The sequence below is a fragment of the Spermophilus citellus genome (assembly GCF_964194105.1).
Source record: "Spermophilus citellus genome assembly, chromosome: 7".
Taxonomy (NCBI): Eukaryota; Metazoa; Chordata; class Mammalia; order Rodentia; family Sciuridae; genus Spermophilus; species Spermophilus citellus.
Genome location: NC_138188.1, coordinates 28,101,976 through 28,126,464, shown reverse-complemented (window position 1 = coordinate 28,126,464; position 24,489 = coordinate 28,101,976). Strand labels below are relative to the sequence as shown.

Sequence of the window (24,489 nt, the reverse complement as noted above, 5' to 3'; positions counted from 1 at the left end):
CAAAATAGGCCTCAGGCGCACATCAGTCCCCCGCAGTACCTGCGGCCTGAGTCTCCCTAGGGGGAGGCAATCACACAAAAAAACCGAAAAGCCCCTGACACTCGAGGCCTTTCCGCCCACTGAGGGAGGTCTAAAGCGTTCCAAACCCTCAGGCCCTGCCATCAGAAAGAGAACTGTCGCCTCTGGCTACCCAGTCCCTGCACTCAGCTGCCGCCGCGCTGACGTCACCACCCTGCCTCCCAGTCTCTCGCCTCCGTTCCCGCCCCGCCCCCTTTCCCGGCGTGCGCCGCGGCTAAAATTCCCCGCCCTGGGCTTCTGCCTGTCGCCCCAAGATGGCGGACACAATGAGCCGGCGCCGCGCCGGTTGGCCCTGAGGCGACTCTGAGGAGAAACGGTCGCCTAGGCCCCACGGTCCAGGCAGAAGAGTATCGCCAGTGCGAGAGGGGAAGGAGGCGGACTTACTGCTCGCAGCCCTTCCGCTCGCCGCCAGTGCGGCGCCCGCCCCGCCCGGGTTGGCCCTCCGCAGCCCGCCCGCTCGCCCGCCATCCAGCCCCGCCCCGGCCCTGCGCCGCTGCCGCCTCCAGCAGCCGCCGCCATGAAGCTGACCGACAGCGTGCTGAGGAGCTTCCGCGTCGCCAAGGTGTTCCGCGAGAACTCAGACAAGATTAACTGCTTTGACTTCAGCCCCAATGGCGAGACGGTCATCTCGAGCAGTGACGACGACTCCATCGTGCTCTATGACTGCCAGGAGGGCAAGTGAGTGCGGCGGTGGCTCTGGGCCCGGCTCTTGAGTCCCTCCCTCCCTTCTGTGGCCCAGCACTGGTCCCGCGGCCCGCCCTCCGTCCAGACTCCGGCCCCCGGTCTCTTTTGCTTCTTCCTGGGACGCCTGCACCCCGCAGCCGTCCAAAGACCTTTTCTTTCTTTATAAAATAACGATAATCGTAATAATAATAACATTTTTTTTTTAATGTCTTCGGCCTCTTCAGAGTGCTTCTGTGTCGTTTTCCGAAACCCGCCTTGACCTTGACCTTTAAGGGCCCTGTCCGTGCATCCCGGGCCCAGCAGGTAGCTTTTCCCGCTCTTCCGACCGTAGGAGGTGCAGGTCGGCTCTGGGCTGGACGCAGAACTGGAGGGACTGCTCTCCTACTCATCCAACAGCGTCAGCTCTCTCTGCCCTTTCTGCGATGACCTCAATTCAGCTCTGGCACTCCGCCGGTCCCCTGCCCCGCAGCTTGTCGTGGCCTTTCTGCCGTCAGGCCCCGTGGGTTGCATTTCTTGGCTGTCAGGATTTATTTGTTGTGCTTCCTTGAGCCCCTGGCCTTTTCTTCCTCTTCCAAGCCTTGCACTTATTCCCTCAGACCTGGTCTCCACGTTTATTATAAACTTTTTAACATCCTGAAACTTTTTTTTTTTTTCCTTTTTGCCATTCACAAGCGAATTTGACTGTCCCATTCTGATCCGAATGTGAACTCCTTAAAGTAAAGCATCCCAGGACAATTTCGTGTTTCCCCTTACACATTATTGTAACAGTTTCTGGTCCACTTGGAATTATCAAAATTCTGAATCTGGTCATCAAAGTTTTATGTTGCACCAGGTCACTACACTTGGCATGTCTTTGCAATATCTTATGAACAGAGACCGCTTTACCTTTTCCTCTGTGGGCCTTCTCAGTCTGGCCTCATCCCTGTGGACTTGCTCCAAGTCCTTGCTGAATTGCTCCTTTGGAGCAGAAACTAGTTTAGACTAAATTTTATTTCCCCTCAGCCTCCTTTCCCAAGCAAGTTTGAGGATGTTCCCTTTAATTCAGTGGCTACTAGTTTTTTCAGACTTGATTTTGTTACCTAGTTACAAATTTTATATTTTGAATCCTTGGATTTTTTTCTCTACTTTCTTCAAGCTGTCCTTTTTGATCTCCCCCACCCCCAAACAACTGATGTTTTTCTTTTGGAATTTGTCTTTTCATTTGTGAATTTGATTATCTAAAGTAATGCTGTTTTGGACAAAACTATGTTTCCCCAAAATTTCTTCCCCACTGGAGCTATGATAAAGTATTATGTAACTGGCTTTGGATCTGCTTGCAGTCATGTGGAAGAGTGGCCTACAGTGATGGTCCTGGGGGAGAGGGAATTTTTTTTCCTCTAGTACTGGCTATTGAACCCAGGGGTGCTCTACCAGGAAGCTACATCCCCAACCCTTTTTCAAAAATTTGATAATGGATCTCCCTAGGTCATTAAGGCTGGCCTAGAATTTAGGATTCTCCTGCCTCAGCCTCCAGATAGGTAGCTGAGATTACAGGTGAGCTCCACTGCACCTGTTGGGGAAAAGGAATTGTTAGCTGAACAGATACTTAGTTATTTGAGTCAGTGTTATTCATTTAGTAGATGAATTCTGTCCATGTCTGGCTACTTGAATCAGTTTGGTGTTTGTGATTGGATTACTTGCTATGTTGCCCAGGCTAGCTTCAAATTTATAATCCTCCTGCTTCAGCCTCTGGAGTAGCTGGGATTTCAGGCACATGGCCCAGCTTTTTAATGGGTTTGGAAGAGGAAGTAATGTTTAAAGCTAGGGTAGAGATTGTCATTGTGAAGTCCTGGAACTAGAAGTAAATTGAAGCTGGTTTGCTTGAAATTTTCAATGCTTGTGCACAAGATTAGAACCTACCTCCAGAACCTAACAGTGGAAATACATGTCTACATTCAAAGGAAATGATGGTTGTCCTGGCATTTCTTCAGTTTGTTACCAGATGTGGAGAATTTCTTCCTGTTATGAAGTCTTATATTGTAAAATGCCAATTTTGGCTTTTTACAATAATAGACTTTTTGAAAGTTACAATGTTTCAAAGACTTCCCTTGGGGAAAAAAGAACATACTTGAAATACACTTGAAAAAATGATCCAACAACTTATTAAGTTTTGCACCATTTGCTTTATCATTCCATAAATAAATATTTAACATATGCCTTTTTTTTTTAAAGAGAGAGAGAGAGAGGAGAGAGAGAGAATTTTTTTTTTAATATTTATTTCTTAGTTCTCGGCGGACACAACATCTTTGTTGGTATGTGGTGCTGAGGATCGAACCCGGGCCGCACGCATGCCAGGCGAGCGCGCTACCACTTGAGCCACATCCCCAGCCCCAACATATGCCTTTTTTCCCATTACAGAGTAAGTTGGAGATATCAACCCCTTTATCCCTAAACATTTCAATATAGATTTCTTTTTCTTCTTCTTTTTTTTAATATTTATTTTTTAGTTTTCAGTGGACACAACATCTTTATTTGATTTTATGTGGTGCTGAGGATGGAACCCAGCGCCCCGCGCATGCCAGGCGATCGCGCTACCGCTTGAGCCACATCCCCAGCCCCCCCCCCTTTTTTTTTTTTTTAAATATTGGCTTTTGCACCCAGGGCACTTTATCCCTGAGCTATCATCCCAGCCCTTTTTATTTATTTTTTATTTTTTATTTTGGGGTACTAGGGATTGTAGTGTATCAAGGGCACTTGATCATTAAACCACATCCCCAGCCGTGTTTTGTGTTTAATTTAGAGACAGTCTCACTGAGTTGCTTAGCGCCTTGCCATTGCTGAGGCTGGCTTTGAACTCTTGATCCTCCTGCCTCAGCCTCCCTAGCCGCCGGGATTACAGGCATTTGCTACTGCACCCAGCTATTTTTTATTTTTGATACTAGGGACTGAACTCGGGCACTTGACCAGTGAGCCATATCCCCAGCCGTGTTTTGTATTTTTTATTTAGAAGCTGTCTCACTGAGTGACTTAGTGCCTCGCTTTTCTTGAGGCTGGCATTGAACTTGTGATCATCCTGTCTCAGCCTCCTGAGCCACTGGGATTACAGGCATGTCCCACCATTCCCACCCTTTTAATTTTGATTCAGGGTTTTGCCACGTTGCTTGAGGCCTTGCTAAATTTTGATCCTAAGTGTTGTGTATGGCCTTGAGTAAAGACCCTTGAAATGAATCTAATATATTAGGATCTTTCAAACCAGGAAATGAAATTATAGACTTATTAGGAACAAATCTCAGGTTAATGTTTTTGATAAATTTTAGAAGGCCATTTCAATGTTTAACACTCCTCCCCCCAACTTCTTTTTTTTTTTTTTTAAGAGAGAGTGAGAGAGAGAATTTTTTAATATTTATTTTTTAGTTTTCAGCGGGCACAACATCTTTGTTTGTATGTGGTGCTGAGGATCGAACCCAGGCCGCACGCATGCCAGGCGAGTGTGCTACCGCTTGAGCCACATCCCCAGCCCCCCCCCCAACTTCTTTATACTATATTCTTTTAGCATTGGTATTTCAGGGTCTTTTCTGTTTTGCCATGGGCTGAAATAGGGCTTGGTTTGATACATATAAAGTTAGCTGTCTTTAGAGAGCAAGTGCATACTTATAGAGTCGGACTAACTTACTGCCTCACCGGTTGCCATGCAGTAACCCTATAGCAGAATCCTAGACGGTGGACCAAGTAGTTTTTTTTTTTTTTTTTTTTTTTAATCTTTCTAGAGTGACAATTATTTCAGTAAAGGTAAGCATGTGGAAATTCCAGTGCATTTGTTGTGAGAAGTCTTATTTGGCTTCATTGGCATTAACAACAACTGAAAATGCAAATAATTGACTTTTTTTGCAGTACAGTGAATTGAACCAAGGGGTGCTCTACTACTGAGCTACAGTTGCCAGTCTGGTCTCAAATTTGTAATCCTCCTGCCTCAGCCTCCTGAGTAGCTGGAATTATAGGGTGTGTGCTACTGATCTAAATGATTTTTTTTTTTTTTTTTGGTACCAGATATTGAACCCAGGAGCACTTAACCACTGAGTCACATCCCCAGCTCTTTTTATTTTTTATTTTAGTATCAGGGATTGAACCCAGGGGTGAGGCTTAACCACCAATGCACATCCCCGACTGTTTTTCTGTGTTTTAATTTGGGGGGGGTACCAGGGATTGAACTCGGGGGCACTCAAACACTGAGCCACATCCCCAGCCCTATTTTTGTATTTTATTTAGAGACAGGGTCTCACTGAGTTAGTTGTTAGTACCTTGCTAAATGGCTGAGGCTGGTTTGAGCTCGTGAACCTCCTGCGCTGCTGGAATTACAGGCATACACCACCAAGCCCAGCCAAATGTTTGGCTTCTTAAGGCTTCCTGAGTCATTTAAGTGTTTAGCATCCAGGTTCCAAGAGGATTTCACGTAGAGAAGGTGAATATTTTCATAAATTTGAACTCTTGATAAATGTTGGTATAGGATTTTGAAATCCTTCTAAGACTTAAAATGTAGAAATTTATTTTTAAGTCATTTTAGGAAAGTGGTAGTGTGGTTTACCACTAAATAAATTATGTCCCCAGACCTTTTCTTATTTTATTTTGAATTAATGTCAAAGTTACCCAGGCTGAGCTTGAACTTGTGATCTTCCTGCCTCAACCTACTGAGTAGATGGGATTATCTGTGTTTACTTTTCTTACTTGGTACATATGAGTTGTTCTGGCATTCAGATCTAATTTTACAGAGATAATTGGGTGGTTTTTGTTGTTTGTTTTTTGCTGAGAAATGTTTTAGCTTGACCTTGAAGGTTCTATAGAAGACATTTAGGAACTTCATCAAATGAGTTGGTAACGTGGACTGGAAATGTGTAATTTTATGTTAAAATAAAAAGAACCATTTTTTTTGCTAGGGATTTAGGCTTGCCTTTAGAGTTAGGTTTGCCTCCTAAAAGTTTCAGCAAATAGGATATCTTCTGCGAGAGCAGGGTATACTAAGAAAGGCAGACTGTTTTGCGTCTGGTTTCAGTTTTCATAAATCATTACCTTCTTGAGGAAAGCTTTCTAAGTGAAAGGCTTAAAAAAAGCTCTTGGGGTTGACTTATTTTCATGTCCCTCTTTGTTGTTAAGACATGACTTGTGTGTTGTTTTGTTTATCTTTCTTTCTAAATAGGTATACTTTTCTCAAAAGCTTTTAGATTTTGTAGTAGAGATTGAATTGAGCTAGGTATAGTGGCACATGCCTGTCATCCCTGCTGAGGCAGGAGGATCACAAGTTCAAGGCTAGCCTCAGCAACTTGGTGAGGCTCTAAGCAATTTGGAAAGACCATGTCTCAGATTTTTTTTTTTTAAGGTGGTGGGATAGTTGGGAGCTGGGAATGTAGCTCAGTAGTAAAGTATCCCTGGGTTCGATCACCAGTACCCAAAACCAAAGATTGAATCGAGCTGGGCACTGTGGCACACATATGCACACCCAGCGGCTTAGGAGACTGAGGCAGGAGAATCTCAGGTTAAAAGCCAGCCTCAGCAACTTAGCAAGGCTGTAAGCAACCTAGTGAGACACTGTCTCAAAATAAAACATATAAAGGGCTGGGGATGTTGTTTAGTGGTTTAGCACCCTTGCGTTCAATCCTTGGTACCAAAAAATTTTTTTAAAAGATCGAACTCGTGAGCTCTCACATTTACTTATGCTTCATAATTCTTTCTGTGGCCATTGAGCTTGATTTAAAAAAATTTAAGCGCACAGAACGTCATATTGTGCAGGCTGGTCTCCTTTGATGTAAAATAACAACTTTGTCTTAAAGGAAATAAGATCATTTTAATTTTTTTTTCCCTGAGGCAAATATGAGTGACCATGCCCTAAAAACAGATTAAATTACCCTGAATGACATGTTTTACTGTGGAAAAGGTTATATGAAGTCACCAAACAGAAGAAACTCATAAAACAAACACTTATAACTGATAAGCACCCCTGGGTTCAATCGCTGGTACAAAGTGAGAGAGAGACAGACAGACAGACAGGATATTATGTCAGTATGAAAGTTAAGGTAAGTGGTTGTTGAAGGGCCTAAAATGTCCTGAGATGATTTTTGACTATCGAAAACATTCTTTCTCTGTACCCATCACTGTGTTCTAGTCAGCTAAGGTTAAGCGTTCTGCAGAATCTTCAACATATATATAGATGCAGTTTCTTCAGAGAACTTCAGTTTACATTGTCACAGAGCAGGAAGCTGAAACTCCAAACCTCAATTCTGGTGTTGCAACAAAAGAAAATTTAAAGTCAGACACCAAGAGTCATGCAAGAGAATTTTATAATCAATGAAGATAAAGTGGAATGAAGTGAGAGTAAGGTGAAAGTAAAGAAGGCACAAGCAGAGAACACTCTCAAGGGAAAGAGTGATAACAAAGGAAACAAAACTACTTCCACATTCATTGTTGTTTTTTGTGTTTGCCTTGAAAACTGGGGACCACTTTCTGCAGCATTCTTTACCAATCAGGTATTCAACTCCTTCACATCAGGCAGTGGAGTTTTTTACCCTAATTGGTCTTTTCTATTGTGGTAGCCATCCTGTTCAGAAGGGCTTCATCTGTAAGTCAAGCCTATGTTAATGTGGCTGGGGTCAGCAACCAGAGAGGTTAACTTATCATGGTCCTCAAGATTTTACCCTTTCTGAGACAGAAGGAGACATTTGGGGCCATAACTTCTAGTTTATCTTGACCTTTATGGGCCCTATAGAGAGTTAGACCCATAAATCCTTTATTAATGTATTCCCCCAACTGGCTCTTTTAACATTGTTTGTTTATCTTCAAGGTTTATGTACTAATGTTTTTCTACAGGTTATCTACTATAAGTTATTTACTCATCTGTCTTGGCAGTACCTTATAATAGACCTGTGATTTTAAATAAACCTTAAAATAAACCTGTAGGGATCTTGCTATGCATTTTACTATTCATTTCTACTACTACCTAACAGCATCTCAAACTCAGAGCTCTCTGGGGTTCAAGGAATCCCCAGCCTCAGCCTCCTAAGTAGTTGGGACTACAGGTATACCACCTCATCCCTTAATTGATTTTTCCTCCTTGGGTGTGTGGAGAGTGGTACTGGGGATTGGATCCAGGCGTATTCTACCATTGAGCTATATCATTAGTCCTTTTTTTTTAATACATTTTTTAGTTGTAGATGGATCTTTATTATTTCTTTATGTGGTGCTGTGGATCGAATTCTTATACATGCTAGCAAGCGCTCTACCACTGAGCCACAGCTCTAACCCCTCCATTTTGTTTTTGATTATGAGATAAGGTCTTGCTAAGTTGTCTAGGCTGGCCTCAAACCTGGTGATCTTGCCTCAGCCTTGTGAGTCAGTGGGATTATAGGAATGCACCACCGTGCCTAGCTATTTCCTCCTTTTGGATGCAATTCTGTTTTCTTTTCAGTGTTAGAACTTACTAACTTACTGAGACTCCTCATCCTCACCACATAATTTCAAGTGCTACTCTTTATATGGAGATGTCATATTTTGGAGTTGAAGAATTTTGATGACTTTTTTTTTTCTCTGTCCATTTCCTCATCAGACCAAAGAGAACCTTATACAGTAAGAAATATGGTGTGGACCTCATCAGATACACGCATGCAGCAAACACAGTCGTTTACAGCTCTAACAAAATAGACGGTAAGCAAACCTTTTTAGGAAGTTAAAGTTATGGTTTCCTTTGTTAAATAGTTCATGAAATCTTTGTGACTACTTCTGCTTTGTTTATAGTTTAGTTTATTTTCCTATGATGTTAGCAGTGGTAATTAAATTGTAACTAAAGGAATGCTGGAAGCAGTACTAGCACTTTGAAAGATTTGGAACTAAGAATGAAAAATCTACAGTTAATATTGAGTAGAAAAGGAAGCAACTAATTACATTTACTTCTAAGTTAATACTCCTTGAAACTTGAAAAAATACTTTTAGAACAAATAAAAGGAAAGAATACTTGACACACAGCAAGTAGTAAACTATTGAAGAAAAATAGTTCCCATTCTTAATATGTAGATTTGAGGTCTGGGGGTGTATCTCAGTGGTAGAACTTAACAAAAGGCTCTGAGTTGGATCCCTAGCGCCGCTAAAACAATATGTAGATTTGAGAAGAGTTTTCATAAAAATGTGAGAAAACTTTAGTTCACGCTTCAAATCCCTGGGCTCTAGCAAACTCTTAGGCTCAGATGATCCTTCTGCCTGAGTAGAAGTTTAAATAAAGAAGAGTTTTTGATGTAGTCCATCATTTAATGGTCTGTGTCATAAAGGACAGTATACTAACCTTAGTCATCTTTGATTTTAGGGATACTTTTTTAATCTGAATTTTATTCACCCCTCCACCCCCACCCCTGCTTTTTTTTTTTTTCTTTCTTTTTTTGCGGTGCTGGGGATTGAACCCAGGGCCTTGCGTATGCCAAGTAAACTAAGCTATATCCTCAGCCCCTCCCTTTTTACTTTTAAATAAAGCTGATCATCTTTGAAGAATAAATTATTTTTAGAAATTAAAACCTGTGAATTCCTTTCTGTAATAAACGGTCTTTGTTTTTACCTGCATTTACCCTGGGATGACTTCTTCCAAGTTAAAAGATTGTCTTGATAATTGAGCTATAACACTTAATTTCATATTAGGACTCTTTTTTTTTTTTTAATGTTGCCTCATTGGTTTATTGTTTTACTTTTTATAGTAACCTTTTTCTAATGTCATTCAACAAGGATTGCTTAGACTGCAATTTTGGCTGTGTCTGTCTCAGAGCAGATGGGCAGAAGTCTTCATATTTTTTGTTTGTTTGTTCTTTTTTCCTTTAACAAGATCTTCTACCTGTAGTTGATTTTTTAGTAAGTATATTATTTCTACTTTTCATGTCTCTATTTCAGAAGTGGTTTTTAATAAACAGTGCAGTTGATGCTTTTGGATAAGAATATAAAACATTAGGATCCTGAGGAAAATATTTGTATATGATCATCTGAATGACTGGTACATTTCTTCTGTTGGGCTGCTTTTCTGAGTGATTAAATGGGGATTCTCCAAATGTGGTACAAGATCAGGCAAATGTGTGGCACTTGCAGCTTTGCTGCCAGGCCTCTGCTGTGGGAATCTTGCCTTTCCTGTCTCAAGTGCATCCTGAAGAGTTCTTCCAGCGCTCCGTTTCCTTTTTGCCTGATTCCAGGCTGAGGTAGTAGTTTGTACAGTTTGAGGGTCTATGATACCACCCGGTACAAGGAGATAACTGTACAGGCCACTGCCTTGCCAGGAACAGCGCGCCAGCTACCATGTGGGGCGGAAAGGATGGTGAAGCCCTGCTCGTCTCTGGGAATCCAGGTAATGGGGAGGAAGTCTTTTCTTCTTAGGGCAGGTGAGTAGTTTCTAACACTAGATCAGGAATACTTTATAGTTGTCATTTGAGAAGTTTGAAGATGTTTTCAAAGAAACTGTGTAGTTACAGAACATAAAAGGGTATTCTTTTCTGAAATTTCCCGGGTTAAATACCCTCTTATTAGGAAGTACAATTATGAACCACCACTGGGTGAATCACTTGCTGCTTTCAACCTCTATGTTCTGGATTTCTGTTTGACTTTAGAATGTTCTTTCTGTGCTTTTGTTTCCCTGCATTTTGGTATCATTTTCTTTTTTTTTTTTTTTTTTTTTTTTTTTAAAGAGAGAGTGAGAGAGGAGAGAGAGAGAGAGAGAGAGAGAGAGAGAGAATTTTTAATATTTATTTTTAGTTCTCGGCGGACACAACATCTTTGTTGGTATGTGGTGCTGAGGATCGAACCCGGGCCGCACGCATGCGAGGCGAGCGCGCTACCGCTTGAGCCACATCCCCAGCCCCTGGTATCATTTTCTATTACTATTTTTCAGCAATTTCTTCTTTTTCCTCATCTTTTTTAGAAGCATAGTACTTTCCTACTTTTCCAATTCTGTTCTTTATGGCACTTAATTCCCCTGCCACCACCATCTTTTTTATTATTTACTTTTTAAAATAGAATGATTTGTTTTTTTTCTTTTTTCTTTCCTTTTTAATTTTTGGTATTGGACATTTAACGCAGGGGTGCTTTATCACTAAGCAACATCCCCAGTAAGTTGCTGAGAGCTTTGCTGATTTACTGAGGCTGGCCTCAAACTTGCAGTCCCCTGTCTCAGCTTCCCAAGTTGCTAGGATCACAGACAAGCACCACTACGCCCAGCTGATTAGTGGATTTTTTTGGGGGGGGGTTCTTTTGGGGGTGCTGGGAATCAAACCCAGGGCCTCATGCCAGCAAGCACTTTACCACTGAACCACATTCCCAGCCCCTGACCTGGATTTTAAGGGTGTGTGTCTTCTTTTTCCTAAGCACAAATCTTGCTGATTATTCCTTTCTTTAAAACTGCAAAATCTCATTTCTGTTGCTTGATATATTTCGTGAGTTTGATATATATATATTTTTTAATGTCCTCAACCCAAATCTAAACATTAGTTTCTGTGTTAGTTGCAGTGTACATTGTGTATCCTATGGAATGTTGGGATGGGACAGTCTTGAAGAACCCTGGAAAAAATTGCTGCCAGGGTCCATCCTGATCTGTAGCTTATTGTGGCTGCTCATAGCTTTGAGCCTGTTTCCTCAGCAGCCAAATGTGTTTCTATAAGGTTTTTACATTCTGTGAGCACTAAGACTAATAGTTTTTTACCAGGGTATATTTGCAGGGCAAGTTGCAGTGTAATTTTGAAGAAGCCAAATATTGATAGTCCAACAGTGATTTATTTTACTTTTATTTTTGGTATTGATTGGGATTGAACCCAAGGCCTCGTACATGTTAGGCAAGCACTCTACCACTGAGTTATACCCAGAGCCCCCAAACGGCTCTGTTTGTATGCTGTTAACTTAGAACTGCTTTTGAGTTGTGAGAAATCTATATACCTACTCTTAAGCTGCTAAGAAGAATTATTCACCATTATTTATTAAACACTTTACTTGGGTGATGGAATACAGTGGGTTTTTGATCCTGTCTTTTCTTCAAGATGAAACTGCAAAGTAAATTGCTTTTAAATAATACAGTATCACCATACCTTATTTGTCTTCTTGCAGATACTATCCGTTACCTATCCTTACATGACAACAAATACATCAGATACTTTCCTGGACATAGCAAAAGGTAAGACCCAGGTTTTGCATTATTGGGTAGTTATTTTATCCCTGAGCTAACCCAGAAAACAGAAGAGTGGATTTTATTAGTGAACCAAAGCTATTTCCTCACTGCTCTTTGGTATTCTTTTTATAAATCTTTAGGAAGATATAGTCATGGTGATGTTGGGAATGAGTCTGATAACCATCAGGAACAAGTAGCCTATTGGGGTAGGTTGGGATTGAAGTTGGGTATTCTACCACCAAGTAAACCTGACTATCTTTGTTTCATTAGCCTGCCCCCCATATGCTGGAGATTGAACCCAGTGGTGCTAAAGCATGGAGCCACATCCCCAACTCTTTTAATTTTAAGACAAGATCTCTCTAAGTTATGGCTTTTTATTAGCCCTTCTTAAATAGTTAATTCTCAATTTCCCAAGGTTGTGAAAACAGGGGTAGAGCTACAAAGATAAAGAAAATCTCAGTTAAAATATAAGTAAGGAGGTCTGGGGTTATGGCTTGGTGGTAGAGTGCTTGCCTAGCATGTGGGAGGCACTGAGTTCTATCCTCAGCACCACGTAAATTTAAATAAATAGAATAAAGTTAAAAAAAAATGTGTGTGTGTGTATGTATGTATGTGTGTATACACACACGTGTATGTAAGGGACCAAGCACAGTGGTGCATACCAGTAATCCCATTGATTTAGGAGGCTAAAGCAGGAGGATTACAAGTTCAAAGCAAGTCTGGGTGAATTAGCAAGACCCTATCCCAAAATAAAAAGGGTTGGAGATCCAACTCAGTGGTAAAGTGCCCCTGATTCAATTCCCAGTACATGCCTCCCCCCCCCCCCCAAAAAAAAAAAATACGAGTATGTGTGTAGATGGATGGATAGATGGATGGATAGATAGATAGCAGGGGCTAGAGGTGTATCTCATTGGCAGAGTATGTGTTTAGCATGCAGGAGATGCTGAGTTCAATCCCTTTAATCCCTTGGATTAAAGACACTTAGTAATAAACCTATGTAGTAAAAATTACAGTTGGCATTTAAAAATGCCAATCTTAGGTATCCCTTAATGAAAGAGCCATTTGCGTTTATGAGGCTTTCCAGTACAGGTGGCCCCCATTTCAGCAGGTCCCTACAAAAAAAAAGTTACATGTGAAGCTTTGTGTGTTGGGGGGTGGGGAGGAGGGTTTGTGGTAATCAAACTTCACTCGTGCTAGGCAAATGCTCTACCACTGAGCTAGCTACACCCTCAGCCCCCACATTCATAGATCTTTTTTTTTTTTTTTTTTTTTTTTGAGAGAGAGAGAGAATTTTTTAATATTTATTTTTTAGTTCTCGGTGGACACAGCATCTTTGTTTGTATGTGGTGCTGAGGATTGAACCCGGGCCGCACACATGCCAGGCAAGCGCGTTACCACTTGAGCCACATCCCCAGCCCTCAAAGATCTTAATGAAGATGCAAAATGGAAACAAACACATTTTTGCTTTTTTTAGGGGGGTGGGAATCAGGGATTGAACTCAGGGTAATTTAACCACCAAACTACATCCCTAGTTCTTTTTTTGCTACTGGAATTGAACTCAGGGGCACTCAACCAGTGAGCCACATTCCCAGCCCTATTTTGTATTTTTATTTAGAGACGGAATCTCACTGAGTTTCTAGCACCTTACTAAAGCTACCTTTGAATTCATGATCTTCCTACTCAGCTTCCTGAGTTGCTGGAATTATGGGCATGTACCACCACACTGCCTGGCTTTTTTTGTTAAAGTCAAGAACTCCTTGTTCTATATTATATAATGTATGCAGGCTGTTTCTTTTTACCCTCACCCTACTTCCCCTAATTTTTTTCTTCCAATGTTTCCAATTTGGTTGAATGCTGTAACAAATATTTATCTTCTTGGATAATATTTCAGTCTCGGGGTTATTTTCTCCTATTCTCATTTATAAAAATGTACAGTAACCCAGGATGGCTTGGAGTGTTATGAAGTCCTGACAAAAAATGGACTGAGAGCTACCTGTTAATAGTTGTACTTCTGAGGCTCAGGGGTACAGTGCTCGTCTAGCACATCCAAGACCCTGGGTTCGATCCTCAACACCACATAAAAATAAATAAAATAAAGGTATTGTGTCCATCTACAACTAAAAAATAAATATTAAAAAAACAGTTGTACTTTTGAGTGATTAGCATTCTTGTGTTGCGGAAGACTGGAGATTGTAGCTGTTGGTTATTGTGTACTATCAGATAGAGGATAACTCATGACAAGTAGATGATTTTGCTTGTTCGTATTCAAATCAGTATTCACAGATTTACTGCTTATAATTAAGGGTTAATGTGCCTGCTGAGATTTTTTTTCCGTTCTTCCCTATTGTATCTTCTTTACCCAGAAGTACTTTACAATTGATCTACATCACCAGTCCTTTTAATTTTTTGTTTTGAGACAACATCTCACTAAGTTGCTTAGGACCTCAATTTAAATTGCTGCTGATGCTGGCCTCAAACTTTTGATCCTTCTGCCTCAGACTCTCAAATCACTAAGATTACAGGCTTGCACTACTGTGCCTGGCTCTCCATTCCTCGACCCTGTTTCTTAGTAGATGACTGTGTTCCTCTGTTAAGAAAATCAAGGTTATCCAAATGAGTACTTTTGAACTTATATCCCTTTTCCTGAAATTCTTCTCTTTGGATCTCCTTCGTTGAAAAAGAAGTAGCCTTCCTTCCTTGATGAAATTAATCTCCCACTTTCCACTTGGCTTCTGTCTCTATAATTGACCTTTTCCTTATTGCATCTACAAACTTACTTGGAATTCCTCATCTTAAGTCTGTTTATTGATCCTTTCACCCACTTTTCACTATCAAACATGATAGAAGAATATTTACATTTTCATCTCCAACACCTCATACTTTTCAGTGTTTAAAAACACTTGCTCTAGTCTGTTAGAGTCATATGGACTTGGACACTTAGGTTTCTAACTACCTCAACTTTCTCATGAGATTTTGGCTTTTAACAGTATCTTTTGTTAAGGAGCTAGTGCAAATGTTGAGTTATGATTGGAAGAAGAGTTTTTTGGTGATTAACTCAGGATGGTACAGGTGGAGTACTCCTTATCCCTCAAAGTTTTCAGATTTTAGAATATTTGCATATGTATAATGAGATCTTAGGAGTGGGACTTATTGTAAACATGAAATTTATTTATGTTTCAAATATATACCTTACTTTCATATATACCTTACTCATAGCCTGAAGTTAATTTCATTCAGTATTTCTGGTTCATCCCATTTTGACTACAGCCCCATATGTATGATCAAGTGTGGAATTTTCCACTTTCAGTGTCATGTCATTGCTTAAAAAGATTCATGCTTGGCAGGTACCCTACCATCCCTAGCCCTGAATTTTCAGATTAGGAATGTTCAAGCTAGTCGTGCTAGGCGTGCACTCTACCACTGAGCCACAACCCTAGCCCTGCAATCTACATTTTAAAACACCTCTTCCAGTGATGCTGATGCCACTCTAGTTTGGAAACATTAGTGTACTCTTGTACTGTCCTGTTGTTTTGTTTTTCTTTTAATTGTATTTTGAGACTTGCCAAGTTGCCCAAGCTAGGATTATAGATGTGTACCACCACACCTAGCTACTACCATCCTATTAAGAAACCATGCTTCTTTAAAAAATTGATATATAGTTATCAAGCTATGAGTTATTCATTTTATTTTTTGGTACTAGGGATTGAATCCAGGGGTACTTTATCACTGAGCTATATCCCCAGTCTGTTTTATTTTTTATTTTGAGATAAGAGTCTTGCTCAGTTGCTTAGGACCTTGCTAAGTTGCTCAGGCCGGTCTTAAATTAAAGTGTCCAGTTTAGTGATTTTTGGCGGGGGAGAGTGGGGTTTATATTCACAAGAGTTGGGCCACAATCCTTGCTATATAATTCCAAAACATTTTCATCACCCCAAAGAGAAATCCCATACCCATTCACATTCACTTCCCCAGTGTCCCTCACAACCACTAATCTACTTTCTTTCTCTGTAGATTTGCATATTCTAGACATTTTGTATAAATGGAAAAAGATAATTTGTGTCCTTAGTTTCTTTCACTTAGGGTGATGTTTCTAAGGTCTATCCAGGTTGTCAATATGAGTCAGTAATTCATCACTTTTTATTACCAAACGATATTCCATTGCATTTTATGGATGAACCACATTTTGTTTATCCATTCATTAGTTAATGGACATTTGGATTATTTCCTCTTTTTTCACATTTCTATCAGCAGTGTATAAGTTTTCCAATTGCTCTACCATCCTCATCAACATCTGTTAATTATTATAGCTATGTTTGTGTGTTTAAAGTAGTATCTCATTGTGGTTTTAAAATTATATATTTTTATAGTAAGGCTTTAAGTTGCTTTTTTCCATCATACTAGTTGGCTTTGATTATTTCAGATATGCTTGCATATATTTCCTAGAATAGCAGTTTTGGGAAACAGGTATATATAGTGGCAGAGTGGCTAGAGTTCACATCCAATTTTTGCTCATATTTTGCTTCAACTCCTATTTATCTTGATGCATTACAGGGTGGTGGCCTTGTCCATGTCACCTGTGGATGACACTTTCATTTCTGGGTCTCTTGATAAGACTATTCGACTCTGGGATCTCCGGTCTCCTAACTGCCAGGTAATGATACCTCACAGTTACATTTTTTAGCATTTCCTGTGGTAGGCATTATAATCAATCTCTCTTTCAAGATGGAAAGCAAGCACTGGTTCCATTCTGGGATCCCAGAGTCTTCCTAAACTTCAGAGGAAACTTGTTTTCCTGGTAGATTGCTGCTTGGTAAGCAGATAACCCTAATCTAGTGTAGTTGGCTTTATACTCTGTGGCTTATTGTTTTAAAAAATTGTTTTCTAAAAGCTTCAATTTAGTTTGATTTTTATTTGCTTTTTCTGTACTGTAGGTAGGCTTAGTTTTCATTAGGAAAGGTCAATTATATGGTGGTGGGATTCTTACTAACTTTTTGTCTTCTTTCTTCTTTCCTTAGGGCCTCATGCATCTTCAGGGCAAGCCAGTTTGTTCTTTTGATCCAGAAGGGTTAATTTTTGCTGCAGGTGTCAACTCTGAAATGGTCAAACTTTATGACCTTCGTTCTTTTGATAAGGTTTGAATCTTTGAATTATCTTGATGGTATGGAAGTTTTAGAGAAAAGATGGATATATTAAGCCCTTTTTTTTATGGTAGAGGGAGTATGTGGTAGATATTAGAGAGCCATAGTTTATCTTGTGCTTTCCCCACTCAAAAAGGAATTTCAGTAGCAGAGTGCTTGCCTAGCACCCACAAGGCCCTCAGTTCTGTCCTCGGCCCTGGGGGCTGAGGGGGGTGGGGGTGGGTGGAAGAAAAAAGAAATCTAAACTGATATAGAAAGGGAGTTAGCTCTGACAGAAGGAATTATAAATATTCTTTGGCCTGGGGCTGCTTTTACCTTTTGCAGGGACCATTTGCAACATTTAAGATGCAGTATGATCGGACTTGTGAGTGGACAGGACTCAAGTTCAGCAATGATGGCAAGCTTATACTCATCTCCACCAACGGCAGCTTCATACGTCTCATTGATGCATTCAAGGGAGTGGTGATGCACACATTTGGGGTGAGCTGACTTTTTTTTTTCCCCTGTTACTGGGAATTGACCCCAGAAGCGCTTTACCACTAAGCTATATCCCCAACCCTTTTTAAACTTTGAGACAGGGTCTCATTTAGTTTCCTAGAACAGATTTGGGAAACAGGTATATATAGCTAGGCAGAGTGGCTATAAAGTTCACATCCAATTTTTGCTCATATTTTGCTTCAACTCCTATTTTTTGAAAATATTTATTTTTTAAAAATATTTATTTTTTTAGTTTTAGGTGGACACAATATCTTTATTTTATTATTATGTGGTGTTGAGGATTGAACCCTGTGCCTCGTGCATGCCAGGTGGGCGCACTACCACTTTGAGCCACATCCCCAGCCCTTCAACTCCTATTTATCTTGATGATTCCAGACTGGCCTGGAACTTGCAATCCTCCTGCCTTAGCCTCCTAAGGCAGCTGGGATTAGAGGTCTGCACCATTGTGCCTGGCTTAATTGATATCCTTTGAGCATGACTGCTTGCATGCTTCTCCCTCCTGGGCTGAAAATTGTATTAGTGATGGATAATAGCACTTATCTTTTCACTGATTAAGGCATGAGCTTGCACCATCTTTCTGTCTGTGAACTTACTTCCTTTGGATTCAGAGACATTTGCTTCTCACCAAGTGACCAAAGTGAGGTGTTTAGATATAAAATGATTCTTAATTGCTCAGTGTGGTGCATACCTGTAATGCCAGCTACTTAGGAGGTAAAAGAGTATTGCAGGTTAAAGGCCAGCTTTGGCAACTTGGCAAGACCTTGTCTCAAAATTAAAAAAAATAAAAGGGGCTGGGGAGGTAGCTCAGTGGTAGAGCACCCCTAGGTTCAATAAAAGTTTTCTTGCCCCTACCCCCCCCCATATAGTATTCGGTTAGGAAGTGAATATTTTAAGGGTGGCAACTGTATTTGGAACCTTGGTGGTATTGAATATAATGAGAGGGTTTCCTGGAAGATGATGTGTTTACTGGGTTGATGTTCTAGGCATTTTTAAACTAGTGACCCTGTAACAACAAGAGAACTGCTTTGTTTTGTTTTGTTTTAGGGTTATGCCAACAGCAAAGCTGTCACACTAGAGGCTTCATTTACTCCAGACTCTCAGTTTATTATGATTGGTAAGCTTCCTTCATTTCTCTTGGAGTTATTTCTGTGGTACTGTGTATTTGTTCAAGCTATTAAACTGATTATGATATCATAACCTATTTAATAGATGTTTTCAGGTTTCTGTACAGCACATATATCAAGGATATAGTGTCTTTAAACTGTCTGACTTTGGGTGTTCTTTGCTGCAACCAACATTACTATTGATCTTCCCTTGACCAGCATTAGAATTAAGCTCTAAAATTACTTTATTAGTATTATTAACTTCCTGGAATAACCCTATGTTCAGTTGCCTCAGTGGCTAGATATTGTTAAGCTAATGGTATTCAGCCTCTTTTTTGGATGGGAAAAGTAAAGTTAGAGGGGAAGTGACTTGCCTGAAATAAATAAACAAGGTCAAGTTCAAATCCCAAGGCTGGAACTATATAGCTCAAGGGTAGCATGCATGCCTAGCATGCTCAAGGACCTGGGTTCAATTGGCAGTACCTCCTTCACGCAAAAAAGACTAATTCCCAAATTGAGTGTGCTTCCTTCACTGTTTCTCCTTCCTCCCACTTTGTACTGAGGGCTGGATCCTGAAGCTTGTCTTTTCTCCAGACCTCAATCATATCTGTCAATCATGTCTTTCTTATCTCAGTTGTTTTTGTATTGAGCTATTAAATTTTCCTTGATGATTCTCTTTAGGTTCAGAGGATGGCAAGATCCATGTTTGGAATGGAGAGAGCGGTATAAAAGTAGCTGTACTGGATGGTAAACACACAGGCCCCATTACCTGTTTGCAGTTTAACCCCAAGTTCATGACTTTTGCCAGTGCGTGTTCCAACATGGTATGTGAACAATGCTAAGTGTCTTCTACATAGGGGCCCTCTCCTTTGGGGTGGCAGTGAGCATAGCATGCTGTAGGTATGAGTACCTGTTTGTCATCTGGCTTCCCTGTGCACCTCCCATCGTGTAATGTCTGGCTGGGGTATTTTTTTATTCTTCCCACGAACTGGGGTCACCTCTTGAGTTCCTAAGAGATTGAAGGCCAGTTTTTGCTATGACCTCTGCTTTTATACTTAAATTACCTAGACTAGTTTTCAGTATAGGGGTAGGAGTTGGAGATTACCCAGACTATGCTAGACACCTTTTTTGCTGCTGGTAGTCTTTTTTTTTTTTTTTTCTTTTTGGTACTGGGGATTGATCTTGGGGGTACCCAACTACTGAGCCATATTCCCAGCTCTATTTTTTGTATTTTATTTAGAGACAGGGTCTCACTGAGTTGCTTAGTGCCTCAATATTGCTGAGGCTGGCTTTGAACTCACAATCCTCCTGCCTCAGCCTCCCAAGCCACTCGGATTATAGGCGTGCACCACTGCACCCAGTTTGTTCTTGGTATTCTGAAACATTTTTTGTATGTTTTGGCACTGGGGATTGAACCCAGAAGTATTTTACCACTGAACTATATTCCCAGCCCTTTTTTTTGGGGGGGGGGGTCTCACTTAAGTTTTCAGGTTGGCCTTGAACTTGGGATCCTCATGCTTCAGTCTCCTCAGTTGCTGGGATGTAGGCATATACCATCATGCCCAGCTGAACCCATTTTTTGTGACTGCATCCTTTCACTTTCATTTCTCTTGGTTTACACTGATTTCCTCAAAAATTCTTAACAGTTGATGATAACTCACCACTTAGAATTAACTCTAGGTCTTCTCTTCCTAGACAAGACTTTGAAAACAAAGGATCAGTGAGTCTCAGCTCCTAGTTTTATTCTTGGATCTCTTAAACTTGCCTGGGTATTTGCGTATTACCTAGAGTACATTGCTTCCTCTCTTTTTTCTTTTATTTTCTTTTCATTCTCCTTCCTTCCCTGAAATCCCAGCTATTCAGCTGGGTCACAAGTTCAAGACTAGCCTCGGCAACTTAGTAAGACCTTCAGCAACTTAGTAAGACCCTATCTCAAAATAAAAATTAAAAGTAGATATAGCCGGATTACAGGTATTGCCACTACACCAGTCTCCTTCCTTTTTTAAAAAACCAAGCAAGTAGTCTCGGAAGAAATGTGGAAAAAAGCATCCAATTCAATCCCTCTCATTTTTGTGGCTCAGGAAGGAGAGGGGTCAGTTTGAGGTCACCTGGCAGATTACCATTGAGGCCAGGTTCCCCAAATAGCATTCCTCTTTTTCTTCACATACTGGACCACTGTGGTGGAAGGTGGACAGTGAGTATTGGACGGAAACAGAACCAGCTTAACTTTCATAGAGTGAGGAGTGTTTCTTTTCTTTTTTGTGGGGAGATACCAGGGATTAAACTGGGGGGCACTTGACTACTGAGCCCCATCCCCAGTCCTCTTTTGTATTTTATTTAGAGATAGGGTCTCATTGAGTTGCTTAGCACCTCATTTTTGGCTGAGGCTGGCTTTGCACTCAAGAGCCTCCTGCCTCAGCCTCCCTAGCCCCTGGGATACAGGTATGTACCACAGTGCCTAGGTGGAGTGTTTGTTTTCAGACTGCCAGGGTTGGTCATTTGGGAGGGAATGACACCAGGCCATAACTCTCCACCATTGGGGATCGGGGGTATAAAGAGCACTTCACAAGCCTGGTTGCTGACACATGCCTGTAATATCATCTATTTGGGAGGTTGAGGCAAGAGGATTGCAAGTTTAACACTAACCTAGACAATTTAATGAGACCTGGTCTCAAAATAAAAAGGGCTATGGATACAGCTCAGTAGTAGAGTGTTTGCCTAGCATTGCCCCAGGCTCTGGGTTCAATCTTGAGGTGGGGAGAGGGGGCTTGGCTTTTTAAAGCTGGCTTATATGACTTGTGTTCTCTTTCCAGGCCTTCTGGTTGCCAACCATTGATGACTGACCTTGATGCTACTCAGCTATTTCTGTATAATGGGGGTGGCCAGCAGGAAAAACTCAGAGTGGACTGAGATAAGTGGGATTGGATCATTTGACTGGGCTGGACAACATCCTTTCACATGGCCTTCCCATGGATGTGCTGTACATCTGCTCAAAAGAAAAAATTACTTTGTTGAGCTTCTTCATAAGAACTCTTGGTGCCACCGACTCAGTTGGGACTTAGCCTTTCCAGCCATCAATGCACCAGGTTCCTCCAGAGTGACCAGACTTGTGATTAGGTTATAGTGGGGCTCTCAAAAGCACCTTCAGTTTTGAATGTATTTGCTGCTGAGGAGCCAATGAAGTCTTCAATTCTGCACATCCCTTCTCCCATCTCCATAAATGCATGGGAAGCCACAGTTCTGGTTTTGAAATGCTTGGGCAGCTCAGTGCCCCTTGCCCTCACCCTGCATGTCTTGTTACTGGGTCTCCCTGTGTAATTGTGGCATTATTCCACAGCCATCATGTTTGTTAGGTGCCAAACATTTACAGAAATAAGTCTTCATATACCTTGGGGTCAAAGATAGGGACAAATACAGAAGAACCTTGCTTGTCAGGAAGCTGTGCAGTTATCCTGTAAGGGTGGGTGGTCTGGATAGGCCCCAGGCTCTGGTGTTGGGTAGGAAAAGGCTCAAGAACCTAAAAGGGAGGGAAGGGGTAGCATTGTGTTCCTCGGGCTAGAAGGTTTAGCAGCAGCCTGGTGCAGTCCCATCATCAAGACAAACCTACAGTCCTGGGTGCCTACCAAGCTTGGTTTGTACAAAAGCAAGGTAGGAGTCTATTTTTGTACCTGAGATGCATTGCTCTTTTCCTGTGGGCCAGTATTGTGGAATGAGTCTGAGTTGTTTACACTGATGCCTTCCTTCCCTGTCCACCACAATTGTGTACATAGTCTCCAGGTGACACCCCCCTTTTACCCAGCTCCCACTGAAGAGTTGGTTCTAGGCCTGTGTTATATGTTATATTTAGCCTTTTATATATGACCTTTGATTTCGGTTTGTATTTTAGCACAGTATGTGCATCTTCATTTAAATATATTTGTGCATTCATATATGCATATATATGTATGTACGCATATATATGTATGTATGTATGTGTGTGTATATATATATACATATACATATATATATATATATAAAATCACCTGTAGCTTCTCAGTTCAGCCGAAGAAGGTGGAGTCCTGCAACCCAGGAGAAAGACTGCATCCTTGCTAATAGTGTTTGCCACAAGTGTTAGTCTTCCCTGTTAACCTTTTTTCCTTTGGGAAACTAAATAAAAGCAAAGCTTCTTGTGTTTGCTGTTTCCATGGCAGCTAAGTGAGGGTCTTGGGATGACTTCCTATGTTCCTCAAGCCGCACTTTGGGGTCCTCTCTGCAGTATTAGTCTCTTTTTTTGCCTAGTGGTGCTCTGTCTGCATCTGTATATATGTCACAGTCATTTGCATGGCTTCTGTGCCTGGCTTGCAGCATTTAGGGACAGGATGCTGAAACCAGAGCACTTTGTTTGTCTAAGGCTTCTTACCAATTACAGGTTACTCCCACTTAGTATGGCTACTTTCTTGCTCTTTTTCTTGCTTTTTCTTGAGAGGAGGAGGTTTTAGCTAGGCCCAGGTTAGGATGCTCTGTATCCAGCCCATGGCCTTTTCTTCCCCTGCATGGCCTTCTTAAGAGCAGACCAAGTGGCATTTTACTTCATTAAGTACCCAGTGAAACATTTTATTGCAGACAACACTCCATGCAGATCCAGAAACTGAGGCCCAATAAAGTTATGACTTGCCCAAAGGTACATAGCTGCTAGGGTAAATCAAGCCATCACTGCTTCTGTTTAGCAGCAGATATAGGCTGTGAATCACTAGCACTTTCTCTTTTTTTGTTGTTGTTTGTTTGTTGTTTAAGCAATTACTCTTTTGACTTTTTAATCAAAGTGAAAGGGCAAATAGGCATACACCTTTCCCAAGAGTAGACTGGAATCTGCAACTGCTACCATGCCACCCACTGTGTAGCTCTTCCTTCCCAGAGTGGAGGGATTCTGAGAAACCAAATAATTTGAGCTGTTACTGCCCTCCCCTGGCTTTTCAGGGTAGAAAGTTCACATTAGGAATGGTCAGAGATGGTGCTTGAAACTGAGTTAACAAGAAAGGCTGTATAATTTATATACATGTAACTAACAGAGAAGGAACTCTCCAATAGTAGGAATATGATGTGTATTTGAGTTCTCAGATGTCCAAAGCTGAGGCATCATGTCCTTTGAAAAACATATCACTTCACAGCCTCTACTTTATGCCCTGTGGAGCAGAGTTGGGGAGGAATAGAAAAGATTAAGCTGGAAGTGTGGCTAGGATAAAAGGGAGAGAAAGACTGAGAGCTGGCCCTGCAGTAAATGTATTGCTGGGGGCTGGAGTTAGGGCCAAAGCCACTGCTTTGTATGTGACAGCAACACTGCACTGCTCAACCACCAGCCAGTGGGGATATTTTTTAAAAATTACTCCCTATTTCAATCTTAATTAGTACTCTAAATTAAGGATAATTGGGGGAATTTTAAAGAATCAATTGGCCACCCAAATGGTACCACTGTTGATCTTTTGGTGTTAAATGTTCCTCTACACATTTCTGTGCATAGGTTTTTGGTGTGTTTACATAGTTGTTATTCTACTGTATATACAATTTTATGTCCCTTTTGTACTTAACATATAAACTTTTTTTTCCATGTTAACAGTCTTAAACAGAATTTTATGGGTGCAGCCTCTTCCATTGAGTTTCTGAAGTATTGTCTGCCTGGTACCCAGAGGGAGGGAGAGAGGGAGGGGATGGGTTGTCTACCTTCATTCTCTTAGCTTGCATGAGGCTCCCTGTAATGCTGTGTGAATGGACTGCTGTAACCCCTGCTAGATAAGGCCTATGGGTGAGTAAGAACCCCTAGGCTCTAATAGGCAGCCACTGGGCCAGAAATGAGTGACATTTAAAGGAAAGC

At 41.1% G+C, this 24,489-nt stretch overlaps 1 protein-coding gene across 1 annotated transcript; it reads left to right on the top strand.

Moving 5' to 3' along the window:
- The first annotated feature begins 283 nt into the window (after window positions 1-283).
- On the top strand, window positions 284-22,814 carry WDR82 (WD repeat domain 82). Its single transcript, XM_081300892.1, has 9 exons — window positions 284-756; window positions 8,333-8,430; window positions 11,845-11,911; window positions 16,454-16,553; window positions 16,918-17,034; window positions 17,365-17,520; window positions 18,583-18,652; window positions 19,323-19,465; window positions 21,455-22,814. The coding sequence occupies exons 1-9, from the start codon at window positions 596-598 to the stop codon at window positions 21,482-21,484; spliced, it is 942 nt and encodes a 313-aa protein (XP_081157018.1). The 5' UTR covers window positions 284-595; the 3' UTR covers window positions 21,485-22,814.
- The last annotated feature ends 1,675 nt before the right edge of the window (window positions 22,815-24,489 follow it).

Excerpts from the sequence above, each read along its gene's own strand:
- WDR82 (XM_081300892.1), top strand. The coding sequence starts at position 596 with ATGAAGCTGACCGACAGCGTGCTGAGGAGCTTCCGCGTCGCCAAGGTG. Across the intron at positions 757-8,332 it reads TATGACTGCCAGGAGGGCAA|ACCAAAGAGAACCTTATACA; the intron begins GTGAGTGCGGCG and ends TTTCCTCATCAG. Across the intron at positions 8,431-11,844 it reads CAGCTCTAACAAAATAGACG|ATACTATCCGTTACCTATCC; the intron begins GTAAGCAAACCT and ends GTCTTCTTGCAG.